Source organism: Ascaphus truei, chromosome 2, assembly GCF_040206685.1.
Source record: "Ascaphus truei isolate aAscTru1 chromosome 2, aAscTru1.hap1, whole genome shotgun sequence".
In the NCBI taxonomy this organism is placed as follows: Eukaryota; Metazoa; Chordata; class Amphibia; order Anura; family Ascaphidae; genus Ascaphus; species Ascaphus truei.
The window spans coordinates 414,671,009-414,696,194 of NC_134484.1; the positions used below are offsets into that span (position 1 = coordinate 414,671,009).

The 25,186-nt window shown below is 40.9% G+C and overlaps 1 protein-coding gene across 1 annotated transcript in view; it reads left to right on the forward strand.

The window, feature by feature from the left end:
* MALRD1 (MAM and LDL receptor class A domain containing 1) overlaps positions 1-25,186 on the forward strand; it is a 662,703-nt gene that overhangs the window by 432,797 nt on the left and 204,720 nt on the right. The window contains exon 29 of the mRNA XM_075588643.1: positions 611-760. Coding sequence (XP_075444758.1) covers positions 611-760 — 150 coding nt within the window. The remainder of the gene's footprint in view (positions 1-610; positions 761-25,186) is intronic.

The window sequence follows — 25,186 nt, forward strand, 5'->3', positions numbered from 1 at the left end:
GTTCTGAAGATGCCTTAGCAATATAGGAAGCCAAAGTGCATACCCTGGACTAGGCCAACACATTTAGCCAAGACCTGTCTCATAACCCATTGGAAGCCATAGTGTCCATGAAGGCGTGAGATTAAAGGATTTATTTTTTGTTTCATTCCTTGTGCTTTCTACAACAAATATTTAGAACAGTGATAATTATCTCTTAAACTGATGAAGGGAAAAGGTTAGCTGCTCAAAACTTATCAATTATAGAATTGTATTAATTAATTAAAAGCGGTATCAAAAACAATAGATTGGAGTAGTGTGTCTAATGTACAGCACTGTCTTTGTTATATAGAAAATTCTATACTTCCATTTTTCAAAATCTGCAAAACAACATACCTAATTACAGATCATTTACAGTTCCTGGCACTTCAAACTCTGCAGACCACAGAAATAATACAATTGTTATTCCTTAAAGTTGGGTTCTTCTGAATCTTGTTCCATTGGAAAGTGTGCAATCATTCTCATTGTTTCATATTTCTGCATTTTATTTTTCACTAGTGAAAAGGCTCCCAGTGCTACTGTATATTCCTTATTTATTTTTTTAGACTGTGACATTTTCTTATTTTATATATAGGTGAATACACCAATGTATCTGGTAGCTGCAGTTTTGACATCTTTGATGAGAACAAGAATATTGGATGTAATCTAACACAAGAGCCAGATAGTTTTCACTGGAGTGTGGGTAGCATAGGTCTGACTGGGCTAAATCAAGATCACACACCAGGTAAGAAGATTATGCCACTGAACATGTAATAGAGTCATTGCATTGCTGTCACTGCTCTTTGACTAATGTACTGTATTGTAATATGCACTATGTAAGTATACATGTAACACCATAGCTCTCCTGCTCTTCTCCAATAAGGTGGCAGGACCTGAGTTCTTTACTTCTGATGCTGACATTTTACCAACCCTTTTCAAAAGATGGTGCTCACAGTGCCTCCATCCTCCTCTTCCTAATATGGCAGGGGTACCAACTGTGCTGTAGAGAGAAAAACATACTGTAGAGAGAAAACGACTTAAATAATAACAACAGCAGCAGCAACTGTTATACTTATTGAGTCTTAATATACCACACAATTATAAATAAATGATCCAGATTTATTAAACCGGATAATCTTGTGGATACAGGAACAATAATGGATTATTTACCACAACATAAACAATTAATAGTTGTGTACTCTGTATTGTGAATACTCCAAGGTTTCTCTAATTCAATTAAACTACGAACACATTTTTCACTGGATGTCTCCCAGTGGAAGTATGCTGAATTACCATACTGTAGACTCTAATGGCAAAATACTTTAACAAGCTAACGTTACATATATATTTTGATTGTAAACTCTCTGGGGCAGGGATTTCCTTTCCTATTGTCTGATTTTTCTTATTGCACTTATTGTATTATAATTTCCTGCACTGTGTTGTCGCTCTTGTAAAGCAGTGAGTACAGCTGTGAGCACTACAGTATACAAATAAAGATATGCATACATAAGGCTTGCAGATTTTAAAGTACAGTACATTGAGGGCTCGTCCAGAGTGGCGCTGAGCAGGCGCGTACACTCACGTAGACACGTTGCGACAACGCACGTATCCTGCATGAGCGGGCGGGCACGCCTGCTCGGCGATCAGCCGCTTGCCGAGCGAGCAAATTTGAATTTGTCGCTCACAAGCACGTCACGTGAGCGGTTCGCCCAATGAGGGCGAACCAGCTCCGTGACGTAGAGGATATGCACGGCCGAGCAGGGCGCAGCACTGGAGCGCCAGCGCGCCCCTACCCACCCTGGACGAGGCCTTATGCTTTTACACAACAGAGTTTGTAAGGGTGGTGGAGGGACCACAGTTGGGTAACAGGATTATAAAGGGAAAGGAGCAGGAAACAAGTCAATTTACAGAGTAAATGTCCTACTAGAACTTTCAAAACTTAAATTGGACAAGTCAATGCAGCCAGATGGGAAACATCCAAGGATATTAAAGGTGCTTATGGGTGTGCCGTCAACATCATTAACAGATCTATGTAACCAGTTTCAGGTGTAGTTTTAGATAACTGGAGAAGAACAAGCGTAATCCCAATTCACAAAAGTGGAAGTACAGTATTGTAGGGAAAAGACAAGTAACTATAAGCCAATGAGCCTTACAGCAACAGTTGGTAAATTAATATAAACATTGCTGAAAGATGAATGTTGACTATCTAAAGTCCAACAAACTACAATATTTCAGGCATCATGGGTTGACTGGGGAAAGATAATGTCAAATAAATCAATGTTTTGGACTGGGTGATTAAGGTAATAGATAAGTGTGGAGAAGTAGCTGTAGCTTACCTGGATTTTTAGTAAGGCTTTTGACATTGTCCAACATGGAAGACTGATAAACGCGTTGCAATGCTTAGGATTGGACAAAGGTAGAATGGGTAAGGCATTGGTTGAAGGATAGGCGATGGGGATCTGTGTTAGGGTTGGTGCTCTTTATATCTTCATTAGTGACGTGACATATGGTTTGTAGGGAAAAGTATGTCTTTTTTGCGATTGATACAAACGTCTGCAACAAGGGTTAACCGGGGTTTTACAAACTTTTGCCAGTTTGATTTTTGTTGTATTGTAAATTCTCAGAAAAGCATTTTTTTTTAGTTTCCTACCCACCTGGAAGGCAATCAAATCAAGCAATGGAAAGCCATGCTCGGCTTTTGGTCACTTGCAGCTTTGCAGTATTTTTTCGTAGCTTATTACTGGCTATTCCACTATAATATGATGATGACCCACACGGTAAAGATGCTTACAGTATTAGAGAAAAACAATCAATTGATTATTTTTTCTCATGATTTTGGAACTGCATCTCCTGAAGGGGTGGGGGGGAGAAATAATACTCACCCAATGTGGAGGCCATTTACCTTGGTCTAACATTGAACACACCACTAATGTGACCAGAGACGTATAGTATATATTTGAGTGTAGAATCACTTCACAATATCCGAGTGATTCCTGGATATCAGATAACACTCACTAAGGGAATAGTGGAATTTAGGGTGCACTACTATGCAGCTATTCCACTCTATGGGATTTACCATGGCATGCTTTGCTGTCTAAGGGTAATTTCTACATTTATACCCCTGGACATTAGGGATGTCAGATATATCTCTATTTGTTTTTGACTCAAATGGATCTAGTCACCAATTTTGTATTAAGATCTAGTGCACAATTCTGTGGAATATGATATTCTTCACACATTGTGCACATGTAACGGACATTTAGCACATTAGCATCCAGTAGGTTTTAATTTCGTGTTTGTTTGCCTCACTATCACAATAAACTTTATATATAACCAGTGTAGGAAGAGTGCTTGTATAATAGGGATTCTTTCTCTTTATGTATGTGTAAATTTGCTCATTCCCTCAGCACCCCTTCAATACGAAAGTAACTCTTTAGCATCATATCAGGCAGTGCGGTATCCCCCCCCCCCCCCCCCTTTTCATGACATCCTAACCCAGACAATATGCAGTTTTTTTCAGGCAAAAATAAGTAGGAACAAACCAACTTTGCACTTCCTCTATGTCATGGCACTTGCAGCAAGGTAATTTGATCTCAGAATAAGACTAATCCTTGTCATCAAGGGAGAGTCCAGTATCAATTTATGGCATTAGCATTTTTAGATGTAAATGTAAACCATCAGTATGGATATCATTAAAAAAAATATATACTATGAAAAATGTTGATCTGATGCTTTGCTGAAGTGAGAAAAAATAGTTATCTAGTTTGCAAGAAAACATGAGAAGGAAATAATTGGCTGCTCTCACAATCCATGGAAGCCAAAGTCACCATTATCGCACTACAGTAATTGCAAATTGTCCTTCAAAGGATTACCTCTTTTTGAAGTCAGGAGCTCCATAAATACAAAAGGCTGTTGAAGGGGGTTAAAAGAAATATATTGAATGCATTGAGGTCTGCCATTTATAAGGTCAACATTAAAAATGCTTCCTGGAAATTAGTATAAATAAATGGACTGGTAAAGGAACTTGTTATTTCAGTAGCTGCTCCCATCACTGCTAGAGTCTGCATGCTCTTTAAACAAATGTAACATTTATGTAACCTTTAGTTCAGTTTTCCAATGATACTGCGCCTCCAAGTACAATGTGAAGATCCAAATTAATTGGCAGTGATTGCAAAAGTAATAAGGAAAAAGAAAATACATTGTGAGAAGAAATTAATTAATCCGTTAGCAAATTATATCAATAATGAATCTAACTAAACTATTATCATCAGTGATACATTAATAATGTTGTGATAATGGTGTCAGTACTCATTAATAGTTTGATAACATTAGAAATGAATAACAAACGATTATCTAACGGTAGAGATATCAAATATCAAGCGTTTCAAATGTCAACCACCAATATTATTTTCTTTTAAAATATATATTGACAGCAATAATTTTTTGAAAAGCTACGGTGAAAATGTAATGTATTTCCATCTTGTAAAAAAAAAAATAACATAGGCTATATTTTCTTAATGACAAAAAGTAAAAAGCGCACTGAGGAAACATTTGCAAAAATGTTTCTTTAGTTAAAAAAAACTTGAGGTCACGTGAGTTTGCTGTGCACGTTCTGATTGGTTGAGCTGTGTACCGGTGCAGAGAAGTTTAAAGATCTCACACAACTGGTGGTGCTCGTGGTCCGGACCCATTGTAACATCACCTGTCAACCGTATATCCTGATCTCCTAGTTTACACCTTCCATTAGCCACTTTGCACATACAGATGCAGCGGCGGTTATTCGAACATTTCACGGAGCCGTTTTCGTGTGCTCTGCTGTACTCCACGCAGCATTCGCGCAGCCAATTGCCCCAGGCACACATGTTTATCGTGGTTGCTTTGTTTGAATTTCATTGATTCTGTTTCTTTGGGTGCAATTCTTCGCGTATCCATAGCAGAAATGAATGATTTGTAATGTGTACAGTACTGTGCTATTGTGTCAATTTCAGGTGTTTAAAAACCAGAACACTAAAATGCCATTTTATGCACTCGCCTGCACTCGCGTCTTAAGGTGGTAAGGTTGGAAGAAATCTCACTCCATGACATGGGTATTCCGAGGTATACAACGCGTGAAATGTTCGAATAACGGCCGCTGCATCTGTATGTAAGTTTCACTATGTATCTATGTTTTTCATGTTTTAATGTTTTTATATGCTTTTTTAACTGATGCAAACTATTTTTTGGGAAATGTTTACTCAGTGCGCTTTTTTCATTATTTGTCACTGTATGTTCCCATTTGGGAGCTCACACTACAGTATTACTGATGGGACGGCCGTTATTCGAACATTTAACACGGTATGTAGATCGGAATACCCATTCGATGGCGCGCAATTTATTTGAATCGTGCTGACTTAAACACGCGGCTTGTTTATCGTTTTGTCCGGGTCAGAAAAGGGCATTTTAGCGTTGTCTGCAATACCGTCGAGAAACTCAAGTGGGCGATCGCGAGTTGTTGTCATAAAAATCCAATAGCAATTCAATGTCTGTATTATACACTGAGCAGCGTGTGTATAATCTTCCCGAGCGTGGCCTTATAGTACATTCCTGCGCATGCGTATATAGTACTGTATGACTTCCCAGTAGTTTTTTTTTTTTTGTTACAGTATTTATTTATTTTTTCTCGACATGGGCTTGCATAGCAAGTACTGTATGAGATTCAAGTTTTACAAATGCAGTATATATTTTTGGGGGTTATCACCATGGGCTTGCATACTGTAGCAATTATGGATATTATGAGAATCAAACAGTACTGTTGCTTTTTAATTCCACACTAGTCATGTACGTTCTTTCTGAGGTGGGTGGCATACTGTAGTACTGTGATTTTTATTTGGGGGTGTGGGGAGCAAAACATTATGATGACCTGTTGAGAATATGTCTTTGAACTACAGCTTGGAACTTCATACAGCTAGCACAGCTCGCACCCCCTCCCCCCCACCCCCCGCACACACACACGGCTCAAGGATTTCAATCTCTTATCAACACCTCTGACAAACCATTAATTTTCAAATGCTTGGCTTTGTGGTTGCATTAATCTTCCCAAGCCTGCTCTCCCAGTACTGCGCCTGCGTGTAATTCTCTTTGGTTGGGACCTGGGACCTTGTTGATTATTAATGCGCATGCGTGTACTGCTGCGGCCGAGTTTATTCGAGCATTTGCCCGTTCTCGGCCGCAGCAGTAACCTGGCGCACGCCGGAGGGTGCCGGGCGCGCGCCGAAGCAGCGGAAGAGCGCCCTCCGATCGGGGTGCTCTCCCTCCCGCTGCCAGGTCCACCGGGTCCCCCGGAACCCCCTGCCGCCGTCCCCCACATCGCGGGACACGGAGCCCTGGACGCGCGTGCAGGGGGCGCAGGCACCCGATGATGCGTGACCGCGCATCGGTGATGCGCAGCACGCTGAGGGAGTGCGGCTAGCACGCCGGGGCATCCCCCGGCTTGCGGTGCTAGCCGTGCTCGAATTAAACGTGTCGGTAGTGTATAACTTCCCATTCATTTGGAAGTTAGTTCAAGTTTTAAAAATATACAGTATAGTGTATTGTATAACGTATTTTTTTTTTTGGTTATTGCCATGGCTTGCATAGTATGGATATTCTGAGATTCAAGTTTTACAAATGTAGTATATATTTTTTGGGGTTATCACCATTGGCTTACATACTGTAGCAATTATGGATATTATGAGAATCAAACATTACTGTTGCTTTTTAATTCCACACTAGCCATGTACGTTCTTTCTGAGGTGGGTGGCATACTGTAGTACTGTGATTTTTATTTGGGGGTGTGGGGAGCAAAACATTATGATGACCTGTTGAGAATATGTCTTAATATGTTCTGCGCCTGCGTGTAATTCTCTTTGGTTGGGACCTGGGACCGTGTTGATTATTAATTGTTGATTATCAACATCTCTGACAAACCATGCCACGCATACGCAAGTGCGATACGATAAGCCCTTCTAACTTGCCTTTTCTTCAACACAACACTCCCCCCCCACTAGTAATAAGATTAACATGTTGTGTGAGATACAGGCCTAGCTAAGCAAGCCCTTCTAAAACTGCTATTGTACTGTAACAAAACAAATCAACTTGAAGTTCAAAGCTTATCAACAACACAACAACATAGCCCTCCAACAGAGCCATTAACGTAAATGTACAGTTGCGTGATTATCATGAGCTTGGCAGAAGACATGTTGGATAATCTTTAATGCAGGAAAATAGTATTTTTCTATAGCATTTTATTACATTATTAACAGAAATGATTGATTAAACAATAAAAATATAATAATTTTTATAAAGCATTTTTTGTTTTTACTGTATATATATTTTTTCTCAAACTTATGTGAAGTCAATGCTTTGTTTGTTGAACTGTTCATAAGAATTTCAGGCCTAAAAGAGGGGATTAAAAAATAGATTTTATTTTTTAATGCATAATACAGTACAAAAATACAATACAGTAACTCTTGTCTTTCTCTTCATTATGGCATTGCGAGATGGGGAGAGAGGGGACTGCAGCTCTGAAAATACAGTATTTCAAAAGATTTTTTTTTTAAACAATTTTTTTTTTAAACAATTTTTTTTTGGGGCAAACACTAATTTCTATACAGTAACTGGTGAGAGAGGGTGGGGGGGAGGTTGTGTAAGATACAGGCTGGTTTGTACATGGACACAGTACTATTATCTTACATATCCCCCACCCTTCATTGCGGTAGTTCTGAAAATGAAAAGAAACAATAAATTCAGACATGGTTAGTTTGAGTGCCATACAGTACTTACTGGGTACAGTACAGTAAAGTCCCTGTATCATACTTACCTGTGCCTGATTAACAGAAATAAATGGTTAAAACAATAACAATACAGTATTTATTTCAAAAGATTTTTTTTAAAACAATTTTTTTTTTGTCAAACACGAATTTTTATACAGTAACTACTGAGAGAGGTGGGAGAGGGGGGGTTTGTGTAAGATACAGGCTGGTTTGTACATGAACACCGTACTATTATCTTATGCCCCCCCCCCTTCCTTGCTTGCAGCAGTTCAGAAAATGAAAAAAAACAATAAATGCAGACATGGTTAGTTTGAGTGCCATACTTACCTGTATCATACTTACCTGTGCCTTATTACTTTCCCGAGGCATGGCCATTACGTTGTATAACAATAGGCAACACAGTCGCAATATGATTGATATATTTATTACATCTGGCTACGGTGAGTTTGTTGTTCCAGAAATGCAGTACCCCTTTCTCCAATTCATCCTTTTTTGACGGTTTCCACACTTTTCTGATATAATCCTTCAACTCATGCCATACCATTTCGATGGGATTAAAATCTGGTGATCTGGAATACAGCAGGAGGGGAGAAAAAAAAGTTAATTACTTACTGTAAGGAGATATAAACTGTGTAAAACCATGAGAAATGGTTACCCAACTTACTCCGCTGGCGTCTTAACCCAGTTGATACCGCTGGCAAGAATGTGAGCTGTTGACGCGGTGTGTTTTTTGGATCATTGTCCTGGAAGAACCGGTGTCCAGATGGAAAATCATTCCTAATGTATTCGACAACATGTGTAATTATATGATCTTGGAAGAACGCTTTATTCATGATTCCTGGAAACAAGAAAAGAAAAATGTACAGTAACAGGGTGCAAAATACTGTACAGTACAGCTTTCCAGTGCATGAGGCGAGGCCACAGGCACAGCATGTGTATTTGTGCATTATTTTACCCTCAAAGATAATGATGCATCCTGGTCCTTCTCTAGAGATGGCACCCCATACATGCATCTTCACTGGGTGCTTGGGACGAGGATTCAGAGATAGGCGTCCTTTTTTGTAGAATGCAAAACGGGCAAATCTCACAAGCGCTACAGTTGTCTCGTCAGTAAAGATGACATCCTGGAATGTCTCGCCACTTTCGATCCATGCCCGTGCCTGGTCCACTCTTTTTATTTTGTTGGCTTCCCTTATCATAGGATATGGTCTGTAATGACAAGGAATAATGTTAGAGGTACTAAATACTGGATATACAGTAAGTATGATGGTTCCCAGCACTCAAAAATGAAAAAATAAGTCAGACATCTACAGTACTGTACAGTATAGAAAACTAATAGTAATGTATTGAAACAATACAGTATACTGTACTGTATGGACAGTATTACATACAGTACAGTTGGCCAACCCTATTGTACAGTAGGCTAGGAGGGCGCCTAACATAAAAATAGAGGGCTAAACAAGAACTGTTACTTAACACGCCCATATTTCCGTCTCATCTGCCTGATGCTGGTCACAGATGCTTTTATTTTGTGAATTGCCTCTAGTGCATTCTTTTACCCTTGTGGCACACGTCTCATCATTCTGTTCACTCATTTGGTCTACCAGAAGTGTTGTCGCCCTACAGTGTAAAGAAATACAGAACAATTTATTACAGTAAGCAAATTAAGCATCCCTCACTCAAATAAAGCATCCCAATAGACTGCACTGTCAGACACTCAGTCACTCCTACTGTACCACCCAATCACTGGCATACTATAAAAGCTGGTGACATACAGTACTGTACTGTTGATGCTTTGTGGGTGTGTGTGTACAGTAAATGCAGGATTACACACAGACATAAAGGGATACAGAAACACAGGCATACAGAACAGTACACTCCGTTGTTAGAGTTACTGTAAAGTATGGAGGACAAGAAGTACTACTGTACTGTAGTACTTTACTTAGTAGTGACGGTCGGATTTCTTTTGACGTTTTTGGCCTTCCCATGCGCATGATAACTAACGGTGCTTTTTGCCAAAACGAAGCCCGAAATAAGTAACCAGTGTTGGATCTGTAAAATGCGCTGTCCATTCTGGTACATATCCTTTATTCTCAAGCTGAGATCTTTTGAAATCCTTTTCTTTGGCATCGCTGCTGTTAGAAAAAAAAAAGTGCGCATACACAGAACAATTCGATGTGAATTCGATGTGTATTGATTGTGCATTGAATACACAAAATGGATGGTGTATTTATACTTTAATTTAATGTGCCTCAACATCACTCGACATGATTAGTACACAGTACATGCACTTTTAACACCTGCACCTCATAACCATGCCCGCGAAAAATTTCAAATAAAAGGTGAGACAAATTGCATAGACTCTCACACACTGATCTCTACCTGAACTAGCTCTTATCCAGATACTGCATTGTGCATTCGTCCTTCTGTTTCCATGGATAGCCCCCCGATTCTAAGGATACAAGAACCAGCATGCTTCTGCCGTGCCAGCCAAGTGAAAGGCGGAAGCTGTTTCCCAGCCAAAACCTACGCGAAAACCAAAGAAGAATAAAGAAAATGTACCAAAAACTCCAAAGGTTAAGACCCCTGGGCCTTATTTTGTGAAGAAGAAATTCGGCGCCCTTAGCACAGTGCAAGTTAAGTGGAGTCCCGATCATCTCCTTGCACCCCCCCCCCCGCTCACCTGCTCCACAACTCATCCTCGACGCTGCTGCTCTCCTGTCAACCCCCTGCCGACCTGCTCCACAACCCATCATTGAGGCTGCTCTCCTGTCAATCCCCTGCCGACCTGCTCCACAACCCATCTTCGACGCTGCTGCTCTCCTGTCAAACCCTTGCCGACCTGCTCCACAACCCATCATTGAGGCTGTCCTCTAGCCAACCCCCTGGTTACCAGCTCCACCAACCATCCTCGACGCTGTTCTCTTGGCTACCCCCTGGTCACCTGTTCCACCACCCACCTACACAGATGTCTACAGCATGGATCAAAAGGTTGATCTTCTTTTGGAGACCATGTTGAGAATGGATATGCGCATGGAGAAAATGGAAAGGAACATGGAGAAGATGGGAAGGAACATGGAGAAGATGGAAAGGAAGATTGTGGGGATGTATTCTTTCCTGCGAGTTCCTGTCCCTGTACCAATATGTCCGACACAGGAGCAGGAGGGTGACCTGCATGTCAAAGTTCCTTTTCTGGTGAATAAGAAACAATTATGCTATTATTACCAGTATTGCGCATGCGTCAAATCGTGTCATTGGGAATTAAAGCAGCCGTTCAAGCAATATCCTACATCTGTGTCTGTAGGATGAGAACAAACTTCTGATTGGCTCCTACTCTTCAACCCCAACCTCTCCCTACATTTTTAAGCTGCAGCGTCACGTAATTCGATGGCCAATCAAATTATTTTTCAAAGTGCACTCAATAGAGAAACTTCCCCTTAACTCGCATACAGTATTGTATTGATGCACTGTAAAGTACGTACTGTACAGTATAGTTTAAAAAATAATTTGTTTTGACATGCAAGCTTGAACTGTGTAAAATGTTTTCTATACTCCAACTCAGTATGGACCTTCCCCTTTACTTGGATAGAACATCTCGAGGGGCCATTAACCCTCTAAAGTGCTGAATCAGGAAAAGAACGAGCGATCTGAGAATTAAGTAAACAGGTCAGAATACAAGCTCTTTACTTTCTCCCATTTATTTCATGTATACAGACAGATTATATAGTCAAGCAAGCAAAACAAGCTGACGTGCAGAACATGCTTCCAATATTCTGGCATTATCTCCTTGTGTACAGAATTCGGAGAAACTGAAAGGCTAAAATACTGAGACAGGATAATGAGAAATAACGTATGTGTTCAGACTTTCTGTTCAGACTTCAAGGACTTGTCATCTGACCTCATTTCAGGCCCTTAGCCAACTAGATAGGGCATACTGTATGTGGGGCAAAGGTGACCAGCAGAATAGCTATGTGACTATTACATTATAACTTGACTTTATTAATCAATATGGAGTACCCCTATAAAATACACATTATCAATTACCTCCTTTTGTCATCAAAATGACAATTACTATTAAACATGTGTTATCATATTGAAAATGGACATTATCATATTCCATTAGTGGAATAGGGATATTCGGCCTCATGGATCTAGAGTTATATGTCAACGTAGCAGGGCCGGGAATGGGGGTGATAACGTTCAGCGAAGCACATATATGATTAGTAAAAATAATAGAGGCACTGGTGTGAGCCCTAGCAGCCATTCCTTTCTCAGAGATATTGTACAAGACCCATTTGACCAATGGAAGCATGCTACATATTGTTACAATATATATATAGTTGAGACGCTTCCTCCGGTGTCGTGCCTCTACTCCTTCGTGGACTTGATACGGGAAGCGTGAATCCATGTTGATGATTCTTCAGTCAGTACGGCTGTACGGGTTACTGCTAGGATCATGGTTGGGAGTCCGTACCTCCTTTGATGGGGAGACGCTTTACCACCACCTTGTCTCCGGGCTGGAAAGGATGAGTTGTCTTATCTGAAAGGAGTGGAAGAGAAGAGGAAATATCACCATAGATGCCATTCAATTTCTGTATCAGATGATAAACATAATTCTCCTGAATTTGTTCTAGGTCTCCAACTTCCTTCGGGCAATAGGTACCATGAGCCCAGGGAGTTGGAAACGGCCTCCCCATTAGAATTTCAAATGGTGACAATTTGGTTGTGCTATTTGGGGACATTCTGATTTCTGCAAGGACTGCGGGAATGACATCTGGCCATCTTGAAACGGTGTCATTTGTTCCCTTGCGCAGTTTTTCCTTGATTGTGCGATTGGTCCTTTCTACCTGGCCTGAAGATTGCGGGTGATATGGTATATGAAATAGGTTTGGCAAATGTCATACGCGTGTATGGCATATCCCCGTGAGAAGCAAAATTTGACAATTTGGTTAGTAGTTCAACTAATCTCTCTGGCATGGTTAACCCTCGAACTTTTAGTCTGCCAGTATCGTGCTGAAAGAGAGAAAGATCATAATCATTAGGGGAGAGATGCGGGGAACTTAAAATGATCCCTCCCTTATCAGTAATACTGATATCAATTTTTATTTTGGCCATTAAATCACGTCCCAATAAATTTACCAGACACTGTGGAATCAACCGGAATAGGTGCTCCCACTTTTGGTAGGATCTAGAATCCAATTTTACCAACAAAGCAGGTGTGGTGTAACATTTGGTTAATGTTCCCTCAATACCCATAGAGGACTCGTCTGATTCCCGCATTGGACCTCTGTATGAATGTTTATTTAGACAAGAACGAGTTGCCCCGGTGTCTACAAGGAAGCTGGTTAATCTTCCATCGGCATACAATGATAATAGTGGTATATCTAACCACCCATTAGACACAGAGGATTGTGGGCAGACGAGGGTTTCTGTCCTCGGGTATCCCTTGGTTCCACGTAACATTGGGGCTGGGGTCATTCTGTCCCTGATAATTTTGATGTTGCCACGAGGCATTCTGACCCTCAATACCCATGCATTTTTAAATCTACGGCAAAAATCTGTAACAGACTAATCCTCTTTTTGACTTATGGTCATTATTACACCCACATTCTTCATTGATCTGCCTTGGTTAAAAAAATATATATGCAAATTTTCCCATAGTTGCACAATGACACCCAGTTTCTTCCACACAAAAACACCTGAGGGGTCTGGTGTATCATACTTTTTATCCAAAAAGGTGTCAGCGGCAGTCCAATCAATGTCTATGTGGCCAGTCAGACAGTCTAAACAATTCATTGTAAATTGATATCCCTGACTTCTCTTTTGAAGGTATTTTATAGCCCCATTAGGATTCTTGTTTGGGTCAGGGCATCCTTTAGCCCATGCTTCCATCAGTGTTGTGTCCACAGACTGTACCAAAGTCTGATCTCCTAGAGTCATAAACGGTGCAAGCAGATTTATCTGATTATCCCCCTGTTTATCCTCACTTTCCCTTGCCTTTTCCTTTCCTGATTGTGCCAGCTGGGTGTTTTTTTAAACTGGTGTATGTGCTTTTGTAAAGTGCCTGAATTCCGTAGCTGCTTTTGCCATATCACTGAGAAAACATTCAAGCTCTGCTTTCATTTTGTCGTCAGTGTCTGCAAGCTGCTGATGTAATGCTTATGCGTGTCTGGGATTATGGGCTGTTGGTGAATATGTGTCTGCAAACTCTGCAAACTCCTGTGTGATTTTTCTCACAGAGTCACAAATCTCAGTTAAAGATTTGTCCGATCCTGATCCTCTCTCTTCAACCTCCATTGAGACAGAGGGTGAGACATATGTCGAGCCAGGGGGCATTAAGGGGGGAAAAGTTTGCCTCTCTGGACTTCCTCTAGAGCAGGATATATTGGCCAAAGGCTCAGAGAGGAGTACCTCGTCTGAACCTGTCGTATTCCTCACCTCCACACTCGGGTGCCTATGTGTTGATGCCGGGACATTATTACTAGCCCAGCTATGTGTGGAGGGATGGTGAGGTTGACATGAACCTTGCATAGCATAATATGATAATGCCGCTATAATGGTTGGTTCCAAATTGGGGTATAGTGATATTGGCGGGTTAGGGGGGCACAGGGGTGCTTGTGATTATACACATGGTGGGGAAAAGGCATCTAGAATTAACAGATCCTGTGGTGGTGCGTTGGGATCTGGTTAATACACTGGTGTGGGGTGCTTGGGCGGGGGTAACTATGATTGCTTGCCTAGCTTTGAATCGGCGCTTGGGGGTAACACCTTAACCCAAATCCTGCCACATAATGACATATATTTCATATCCCAGTTTGGATCTGGTTGAAACCATAGCCATTCGGGATCACCCCCAAACACAATCCCTGTATCATTGCCATATGGAATGGGGCAAAACTACCTTCCCTGGGAAAGGGGTTGGAAGATCCCATTTTTTCTGACCACCCAGCCATATTATCAACAAAAGGGTTAACATAATAGTCAGCAGTGCAAAGTGACACATATTCTTTTGGAGTTTCAGTGTCAGGGTTATACTTGCGCTTAATGATAAGCATTACTGTTGGTTTGTCAGTATTAGTTGTAGGACTAACATTTTAAAAAAAAATTCCTTTCTTATTTTTAAATTGTTTTGTCATCCTTGGGCCACACTTGCTGCTGGTAGTTCCAATAATACACACAAAACAATTCCTCTTTTCACTCTATAACAATTATATATGCAAATAAGCACAGTACAGCAAATATGTATGAGCAAAACTCTATAGCAGATAGCTAGCAAGCACAGCACAATATATATGAGCACATACAGCGTTCTTATGCAATCTATATATACTTATCACTTTATAGACATATATATATACTTTTCCACAGTCACCTTAGAGTATTTCCAGATATACACTTATATCTTATTCCTTTGTCCCATTCAGGGACTCTAATCCCTGACTAACTATATGAGTCTACAACTCATATGTTTATGACAATCTTTTGTCCCAGTCAGGGACTCTAATCCCTGACTAACTATATGAGTCTACAACTCATATGTTTATGACAATCTTTATCCCAGTCAGGGAATATCCCCTGACTAACTATATGAGTCTACTACCCATATGTTTATGACAATATATATTTATAATCTTCCAGTAAAGGGGTATTACTACAATAGGGTTGCTAGATAAGTAGACACCGGAAGGATAAGACAGATAAACTAGTATCTTGTACTTACCGCCCAACGATGGCTTTTTATCCCACTTCTAACACCACTTGTAAAATTTGTCCTGTACTCCAACTCAGTATGGACCTTCCCCTTCACTCGGATAGACCCTCTCCAGAGGCCATTAACCCTCTAAAGTGCTGAATCAGGAAAAGAGCAAGCGCTCGGAGGATTAAGTAAACAGGTCAGAATACAAGCTCTTTACTTTCTCCCGTTTATTTCATGTATACAGACAGATTATATAGTCAAGCAAGCAAAACAAGCTGACGTGCAGAACTTGCTTCCAATATTCTGGCATTATCTCCTTGTCTACAAAATTGGAGAAACTGAAAGGCTAAAGTACTGAGACAGGATAATGAGAAATAACATATGTGTTCAGACTTTCTGTTCAGACTTCAAGGACTGTCATCTGACCACATTCCAGGCCCTTAGCCAACATAGATAGGGCATATGTGGGGCAAAGGTGACCAGCAGAATAGCTATGTGACTATTACAATATAACTTGATTTTATTAATCAATATGGAGTACCCCCTATAAAATACACATTATCAAACTGCAGCTCTAAACTTACAGTAATACTGTCATGTACTGCACAGTACAGTATAGTGTAATACAGTGTACTGATGCAGCTCCCAGTATTAGAACACTTACCTGAGAAATACCTGGGAGAATCTGGGTCTGTCTCACAGTAAATGCCTCAACATTTCTGTGAGATTCTTAATGGCCCATCGGGTTAACACAGCAGGGCCCTGCAGTTCCATTCAGTTTGCAGGGACCCCCTGCAGTGTTAATCCTATGGGCCGTTAAGAATCTCACAGAAATGTTGAGGCAATGTTGCAGCAACGTTGAGGCGTTTACTGTGAGACTGCCCCAGAATCTACCCAGGCAGAGTTCTAATACTCGTTGCTGCATCTGTAGTACATTACAGTACTGTATATTTACCTTCATTATAAACTTTGCCAAACAGGAGGTGATGACTCACTGTGACTCAAGTCTGCATTATAGTTGACAGGTGACAGCTGACAGCTGACCTGGTACAGTACACTTGTAGTTGACAGTTGATGAAGCGGGAATTCATTTTGGTACTGGTAAATGCAAGCTTGCTGGTACCTGTACGCGAAATCATGCTTAAGCTGGAAATTTTCCAGGTATTCAGGCAGGGACAGGTACAAAGGATTGCCGTTCACCAGGTTATCACTGACGGTCGGACCAGCCGGTGCTGATGCTGTTGCCGGCACATTGCTGGATCGCCGATTCTTAGATGGGTTAAAACCGACCTTCTTTTGAAATTGCCATGATCAAACATACTGTGAAATTCTGGCATGACACCCCAATACCTGCAAATCTCTCCGGCAGGAGGGGCAATGCAAAAAAACCACTGATCATTACTTAAGGTTTTTCTTATCGCACGCTTCCACCCATGAACGTCTGGTGAAAACTTGTAAAAATCGTAGTTCGAAATTAAATATTCATATATTTCAGATACAGTCGCCATTTTATCTGCTGCAGCATTTATTGCTGGATATATTAAAAATGCATAACTACAGTCAGGTTTTTTATATGCCTGTGGTGTAGCCATAATGTCCACTTGGCTCAGCAATTGCAGGGAAAGAAAAGGCACACGTTGAGTATTTAAAGCTATTTATTAAGAACGCCTAATTTGATAACATCTTCGAAAAATCAAGGTCAATTCACAATGGGCCACTGTAAGTATGTACCAGTATAGACGTGGGTGCTCTCTTTTTTAAACACCTGCACCCTTACATTGTAGCAAAATACTGTATACTGTATCACTGCACCATGCACATTACAATTCAATACAATTCATTAAATGCATCAATTTCTGCCACCTGGCGGATACACAAAGAATAGCAACCAAATTATAATTCATTAACTTCTGCCAAGAATTGCATCCAAAGAAACAATAAACCATTAAATTTAACAGATCAACCGCGTGTGGCTGCCCGGTGCCTGATTGTGTGAACGCGGCATGAATAGTGGTCAAAACGCGAAAATATCGAATGGAATACAGCGGTCAACATGAAAACTGATTTGCGATCCATTCGAATAACGGCCGTCCCATCAGTTGGAGCAATTTGAATACTCCTGCGAATTTCAGCCCTGGGATTTCAATTTTTCACCACGTTTATTATTTCTATATTTTCTTACTTGAACACGTTTTTGTTTATTAAATAAAAATAAGCATTAATTTATGCAGTAATTTTTGTTTGCACACTGCAAACAATTGAAAGAAATAATCCATTCATACTGTATGTATTCTTTGCAATGTGATTCTGAAATCACTAACACATTAGATAGGCATGTGTTGTAGGTTATCCTGTTATTAAAACCAATAAACATTTAAAGAAATACAAAATTACTAATTAATAAAATGTGAAGTACTGTACATGGATACATGCTTAAATTGACGTAAAATCTAGTTTTAAACATTCAGAACAATTTTGCACATATTTACATGTAATACCTTCACCTCCAGCTCTTTTTAACTCACCCCCTATTCAATATAATGGGAAGATAAGATATTACAAAAAAACCTGTATTGATTTGAAGTTATCAGTTTGCTAATAATCTGCTAAGGACTTCTCACTGTAACACAGTGCCCACCACAAACAAGGCGTGACCGCGTTGCCAAGGTGGGGGTAGATATAAATGCCACACACAGCTGCGAGGGCGCGTCTGGAGAGTAGGATCGTAGAGGTAGCCGGGTCGGGATTGGAGAGGTAAGGATAGTCGTAATACTTGCCGAGGTGGGGGTTGGAGAGTAGCGAATCGTTGCAGGTACTGCAAGCCGTGGTCTGGATTGGAGAGTGGAGAGTAATCGAGGTACGTTGCCGATGTCGGGGTTTGGAGAGGTGCGGATCGTCGAGAGAAGCTGGGGTCAGGAGTAGAGAAGAGCGGAGTCCAATGGAAAGCCGGGGTCAGGAATGGAGTGCTAGGAACAGCAAGAGCAAGACAAGACTTCGGAGGCAAGCAGCAGTGAACACTACGCAACATAGGTTTATGCTCAGCCAATGTACCATTGGTACAGCTGAGCATATATATGAGAAAGCAACCAATGTGGTAGGAAGGAGGCGGTTCAGCAATGATGGCTGCTATTGGCCGCTCCAGAATCCAGGAGAGATATGGGGAGGTACTGTGATGTTAGGCTGCTGGCGCAAGTCCCGTGTGTGCCGATCGCATGACGGCCATTCTCTGAAGGAGCAGCATCCTGGCTGGCAGGGAAAGCGGGAATGGCAGGAGCGGTTGAAGGTAAGTGGGGATTGCGCCGAGGGCGGAATGGCTCCCCTATCCTTACACTCACTATTGGTCCCTATACAATATAGACCAAAACAACAGCATCAGATGAAAAAGAGTCCAAGGGGCCTATTCTAGTAGCTTCGATAACTAACTCATCAAGGATTTTGAGTAGTCCTCACAACATTTTGCGATGTAGCTATTCAGAAAGCCTCAATGAGTAGGCCAAATCGTATGGGGCATGTTTTTTTTTAAAGATTTCTCGCTCCTGCACGAACTTGCGAGCAGGAGCTGCAAAACCGCTCCAACTCTCATTTTTTCTGAAATCACTAGATTATGAATTATGAATTAGATAATCGGAGCTCTGGAATTGCGAGTTTATCAAAGATTCATCTCGCCAGCCCTAGGGGGGCGAGATGGGATCGGAGAGCAGAAAACAAAAAAAACATTTTTCCTGCATTGGATTGATGTTGGGGATCTCTGGAGCTGATACACATTAATATCAGCTCCGGAGACCCCCGGCTTCCATCCGATGCATAAAAATAAATTTGCAGGCAGCATCATTACCTTAGCGGCTGACTGCTAAGGCAATGAAGGGGTTAATTACCAGTGCCTGGTTTATTGTGTGTGGAAGGGGTGGGTGAAGGTGCTATTTGGCCCGCAGTGGGTGTTTAAGCCTTGCGGCTTGGGGGGGGGGTTGCAGAGGAGTTAACCCCATAATTACCTTAGCAGTAAATACTGCTAAGGTATTGAAGGGGTTAACCCCTCCTGCTACCAATGTGGCAGGCATAAACACCCATCATGGGCCAAATACCACCTTCACCCACCCCGCTACCCACAATACACATTAAAACACAATACTAGCCAATACACCCATTCATTGCCAGTGTGATTACCTATGCCTTCAATGGGGGCAAAGATAACCACAATGGGAATGAAGGGTCACCCCCTCTACCCTCTACAACCATAACATTACAGTACAGTAATGGGCAAAATTACTATTATCACCTAAAAACAATAATAAATGAAATCAAACTCCTAAACAGAACAATAAAAGAAATCAAACGCCTAAACAGAACAATAAAAGAAATCAAACGCCTAAACAATCCAAACATTTAATAAAAACAAGCCCTACAAATACATAACAATTAGCTCAAAACAAGGAAAACAAATACAAAACATAACAACTAATTAAAAACAACCATTTGCCTAAAAATGCATTGCCTGACACTGTATTTATCTATACCCTAAAGGGGCACAGATGAATACAATGGCAGTCAACAGGCAAGCAAAAAATAAAAAATAAAAAAATACAATTAAAAAAACCTGAAAAACAAAAATTACATACATTAAATGGTTTTCTTACCTTTAGATGTCTTGACCCTTTGATTCCCAATGTATAAGGAAGCTCACCATCCGCAACACAATTATCCTCAGCTTCAGGTAAATTGTGTTCTTCTGTTCTTCTTTTCTTATTTCTTCAATGTTCTTTACTTGAAATCCATAGGTAGATGTTGTCTCGTCTTCTTCTTAAACTAAAATGAGATGGGACATCACATTTTAGGTTCAGACGATACAGCTCCAATCCGATTTGAGGCTGTACCATGTGACAAGCTTAATTTTTTTTTTAAGGACGTGACATCTCCAAGGGAGGTACGTCATATCCTTAAAACCAGATGGGTGCCATCACATGGTAATACAGCCAGTTGGTTGAAGTACAGTAAATACAAAAGAAAACTTATCAAAATGTGGCACTCTAAATAATCAAATGTTTACCAGTGATAATAGTATAAAAATAATAATACACAGTGATACTTATACAAACATATAAGAAGATGCAGTTGTAACCCAGTTGAGGTTTGCTCGGTCAATCCTCGTGGTGTATAGTAGCGATGAAGTCTCCGGGAAGCGCAATATATGTAAAGAAAAATAAATAGTGCAATATTGTAAAAATTAAGCTCAGAAAATGATGACTTGGCTCTCTATTATATACTCACAAACGTGAGAGGTTTTGCAGGCACATAAAGGTATCTTTTAGGGACGCTCTTAGTTGTAACTCAATCAACAGGAGATGCCGAAATCAATATTTCCCCGAATAGATAGACTCCCAGGGACCTTGTTTAAAAGATACAACTGGACATAGTGCAGACCGTATATATAGTTTATAGATTATAGGTGGATCAAATTACACTCACATGGTTTCAGATACAAGCAAGCATTTAGATCTCAATGGATCTCTCTGGCCGGGTGGATGGTATCTCCGCTTCCCCTCTCTCGTGGCGTGCGTTCCACCGGTGCGTTCCAATCAACCGGAAGTGATGTCATCCGCTGCGTCCACTTCCAGGGGTTCCGGCCGGCTCAGGGAAAAAAACGTCACTCTACGCGTTTCACCACATAGGTTTCATCAGGAGTGACGTTTTAGTGATTGGGAGAGATATATATACCCTAATCTGGGTTCTCATTGGTCAATAGTTCACCTGATTCTATTTGAGTTAATCGTGTGCACTTAAAGCTATAATGAGACTAAAACATTTGAAGTACAGTACCATGTGACATTTTTCATTTTTTTTAAAGGTTGTGACATCACTTTAAGGGATGATGTCACGCCCTTTAAAAATAATAGCTGCCATCACATGGTACAGGAACCAATGGGATTGTGACTGTACCATGTGGTAGCATGTGGCTCACAATCCCATTGGTTCCTGTACCATGTGATAACAACCATTTTTTAAAGGATGTGACATCATTCCTTAAAGTGATGTCACATCCTTTTAAAAAAATGGAAAATGTCACATGGTACTTTAACCAATCGGATTGGGGACAATCGGATTGGCTGTAGTACCATGGGATGGCAGCCATGTGGTTTTAAGGATGTGATGTACCTCCCTTGGAGATGATGCCATGTCCTTAAATTTTTTTAAAATACTGTTACATGGTACAGCATCCAATTGGATTCGAGCTGTACCCATCTGACCCTAAAATGTGACGTCACAGGCCTTGTATAAAGCCTATCCCATCTCATTTTAGCTTAAGTAGACGAAGGGACAACATCTGCTCTATTGGATTTAATGGATAACAAAGAAAGATGATTGAAGAAAGAAGAAAAGACGAAGGACTTACCTGAAGCTGACTATCATTGCGTCGTGAAAAATAAGAAGAACAGGGGGAGCACAGGTTGAGGGACAATACAAAAGTTTAAAACACTGTGATGGTTTTTAGATTCTCGACTGTTGTGTATAATAAAGTGTAAAATATCATAAACACTTACACGGCCTTGTGTAAATGCTTTCACATCAAGGTATCTTTACTTTGCTTATTTATCTTCTATGTTCTCTCTGTGCCGGGTAGGTGCAGGCTGGGTGTGGATGCTTGAATGTAACAAGGATGGGCGCCAAAAACCCAGGCACCCAGTAGCGGAGGCTCAGGCCTTTTGTGAGCCAAACAGGTGACAGCAGCAAAGGTACTCTGAAGAGTTCTACTGGTATCCTCACTGTGAATCCTGTTTGTAGCCCTTGTAACCCCTTGGGTACTGAAACTACCTTTGCTGCTGTCACCTGTTTGTGCAAATCAATGGGTAGAGCATGTGGGCAGTTGCCACGGAGGGGGGGGTGGTTAGGCCACCACAGTGTGTAGCTGGGGAGGGGAGCTAACCCCTTAATTACTTTAGCGGTTATTAACCGCTAAGGTGATTAAGGGGTTAGGAGCCATTAGATTGTATTTTTTATTGTACTATTCCTGCAAATGGAGGACATGGACGCGTCGGACGATGGTGAGGATGGCCTTTATCCTGACAGGGGTAAGTAGAAGTATGCTGTCTGGATAATGTTTTATTTTGAATGTGAAAATGAGCTAGTATCCATATCTGAACAATAGTAATGTTGCTGTACTGTATGTGTTAGCAGGGGGTTGTTGGGGGTAGAGGAGGTGGGTATTAGGGTTATTTTTTTAATGTTTCTTGGGGGTAGAGGGATTGGGTCAAGAGGGTAGTTGCCCCAAGGGTGGGTGGTTAGGCCTACTGGGTGGGTAGCTGGAGTGGTTAACACCTTCATTACCATAGCAATATAGTGAACTCCTCCCACGACCTTCACGGCAGGCCTAACCACCCACCCTGGGGCAACTACCCCTTTATCCACCCACTCTTCCTCCAATAAACAGGCTATTCAGCTTTAACCCCTTCATTGCCTTAGCGGCTAGCCACTAAGGTAACGGGGCTGTTTTTATTGAAATTTGAATACTAGTGTACAGGAGCAGGAGGTCTCCGGAGATTTATTTTTTGATTTCAGGTCGGGTGACCCCCTGCTTCTAGAGTTACAGGCCCTGTTATGGGGTGCCGGTATCCCCATGCAATGTTTAAATGTCCTGCATCACGTGAGTGGGCCATTTAAATGCATAGGAGATACTGGCATCCAATAACAGGGCCTGTAACTCGGGAAGCAGGGGGTCCCCAGACCTGAAATTAATGCAGTTCAGCTCCGGAGATCCCCTGCTCCCACACACTAGTATTAAAATGTTAATAAAAACACTGCTATCGCCTGTGAGGGCTGTGCAGGGAGAGGCAGCTCTGTGCAGCTCTGTATGCAGTTGCGGCCAGATCGTACAGGGAGAACTTTGAGAGAAGCTGAGGTCTCATCGCTGCTGTCCCGTACGGTTTTAGTATTTTCCTGCCTCACGGTTTGAGAGGGTTTCAAAATATGAATTATCTTATAAGATCCAGTCTCAACTACTGCCACCTTATTCATACTGGACTTATTGATTCCTACCTATTCACTTTCCAGTCCATTCAAAACGCTGTTGCTAGACACTTGATCCACTGTTCTTCCTCTGCAGCTCCACTATGCAAATCTCTGCACTGGCTAGTTATATTCTTTAGTATCAAATGAAAAACAAACTTCTAGTAAAAACTGCCCCTACAAATATCCCTGTCCATACAAGCAGCTCAGACCTCATCCTGTGATACTCCTCCACACGTTCAATATGCTCTGCCCTTGACCTACTTCTTTCCTTCTCCTGCATAACTTTGTCCCAGTCTAGGCTCCAAGATTTTTCCGGCCACACCTTTTCTCTGGAACTCATGACCTCAAACTGTACTGTAAGCAAAACTGTTATTTGTTTTACCTAAAGTTTGCCAACAGCCACACAACTAGAATAGGGTTGTGCAAATGTATTCAAATTTATAAAAAGAAAAAAAATGATCTTCCGCAACAAAATACCTATTTAAGTAGTTGTGCGAATGTCTTAAAGTTTGCTATAAAAGAAATGTCTGCGAAAAAATATCGGCAAATATTTGATTAACGAATTATTTCATGAAATTCAGTGGAAAGAAATTGCGCATCTCAATGAAGGCCCCTGAAAGATGGGGCCTCTCTTTTTTTTTTTTTTGCCTGGCAACAACTGAATTGTAAAGCTGCTGTTATTCAGTTGGAGCCAGAGAAAGAAAGAGTTAAAGTGTAAACAAATATAAGAATGGAGATATAAATTTTGATACAATGTAACAGACAAGAAGTAAAGTAAAAGAGCAAACAACTGAAAGGTAAATGCACAAATGACCGAGGACAAAACAACACCCAGAAGGAAAGGAGCAAACAAATATAAGTAAACAGCTGCATACGGAAAAGAGAGAATAATGAACCTTTAATAAAACATAGTTGTGAGAATGTAAAAAAAAAAAACAATTAAATACAAAGGGACATATTATTTATCAGCTAAAGCAGATGATCGTGCCATTTCATCCGAAAACACTCCAATACTGATCAGTCACTTCAGCTGTTAAGAATATACAATCACTTCAGTATCTACTTATATAAAGATAATTCACATTGAACATCTACAGTATGTTCCATGAAGAGCTACAGTAGAGGCAACTCTTATTCTAACAAAAATCAGTGGCAATTCCCCAAAAGACCCAGGAAACACCCAGGTACATTCTGAATACATGCCTTAAACTTTCCTTAAACTAGCCCCAGCATTTCTGCATTGATTAATGGCCTATCAGATTAACAGCGGGGGTCCCTGGCAGTCCCATTCAAACTGAATTGGACTGCCAGGGATCCCTGCTGTGTTAATCCTATGGGTCGTTAGTCAATGCAGAAATGCCTTAAACGTGCCTCAAACTAGCCCAGAACATACCCAGCACATACCCAGAATGTAACCCGGCTAGTTTACAGCAAATGTTAGAATAAACTTTGCCTCTACTGTACAAGCTACCGGCTGCTAAAGATGGGCAAATGTGTCAAAATTTGAGTCACAAATGTTTTATTGTTTTTCTAGCTTCATTTGATTCATAGTGTGACATTCAAGGCTGCTTTTGATTATAAAAACATTTGGGCAAATGACCTTCAAACTGTGGTCTTTTTCAATTCCTCCCCCCCCCCCCCTTTCTGCACATGTCATAACATCTGCCCGCGATTTCACCTTCAA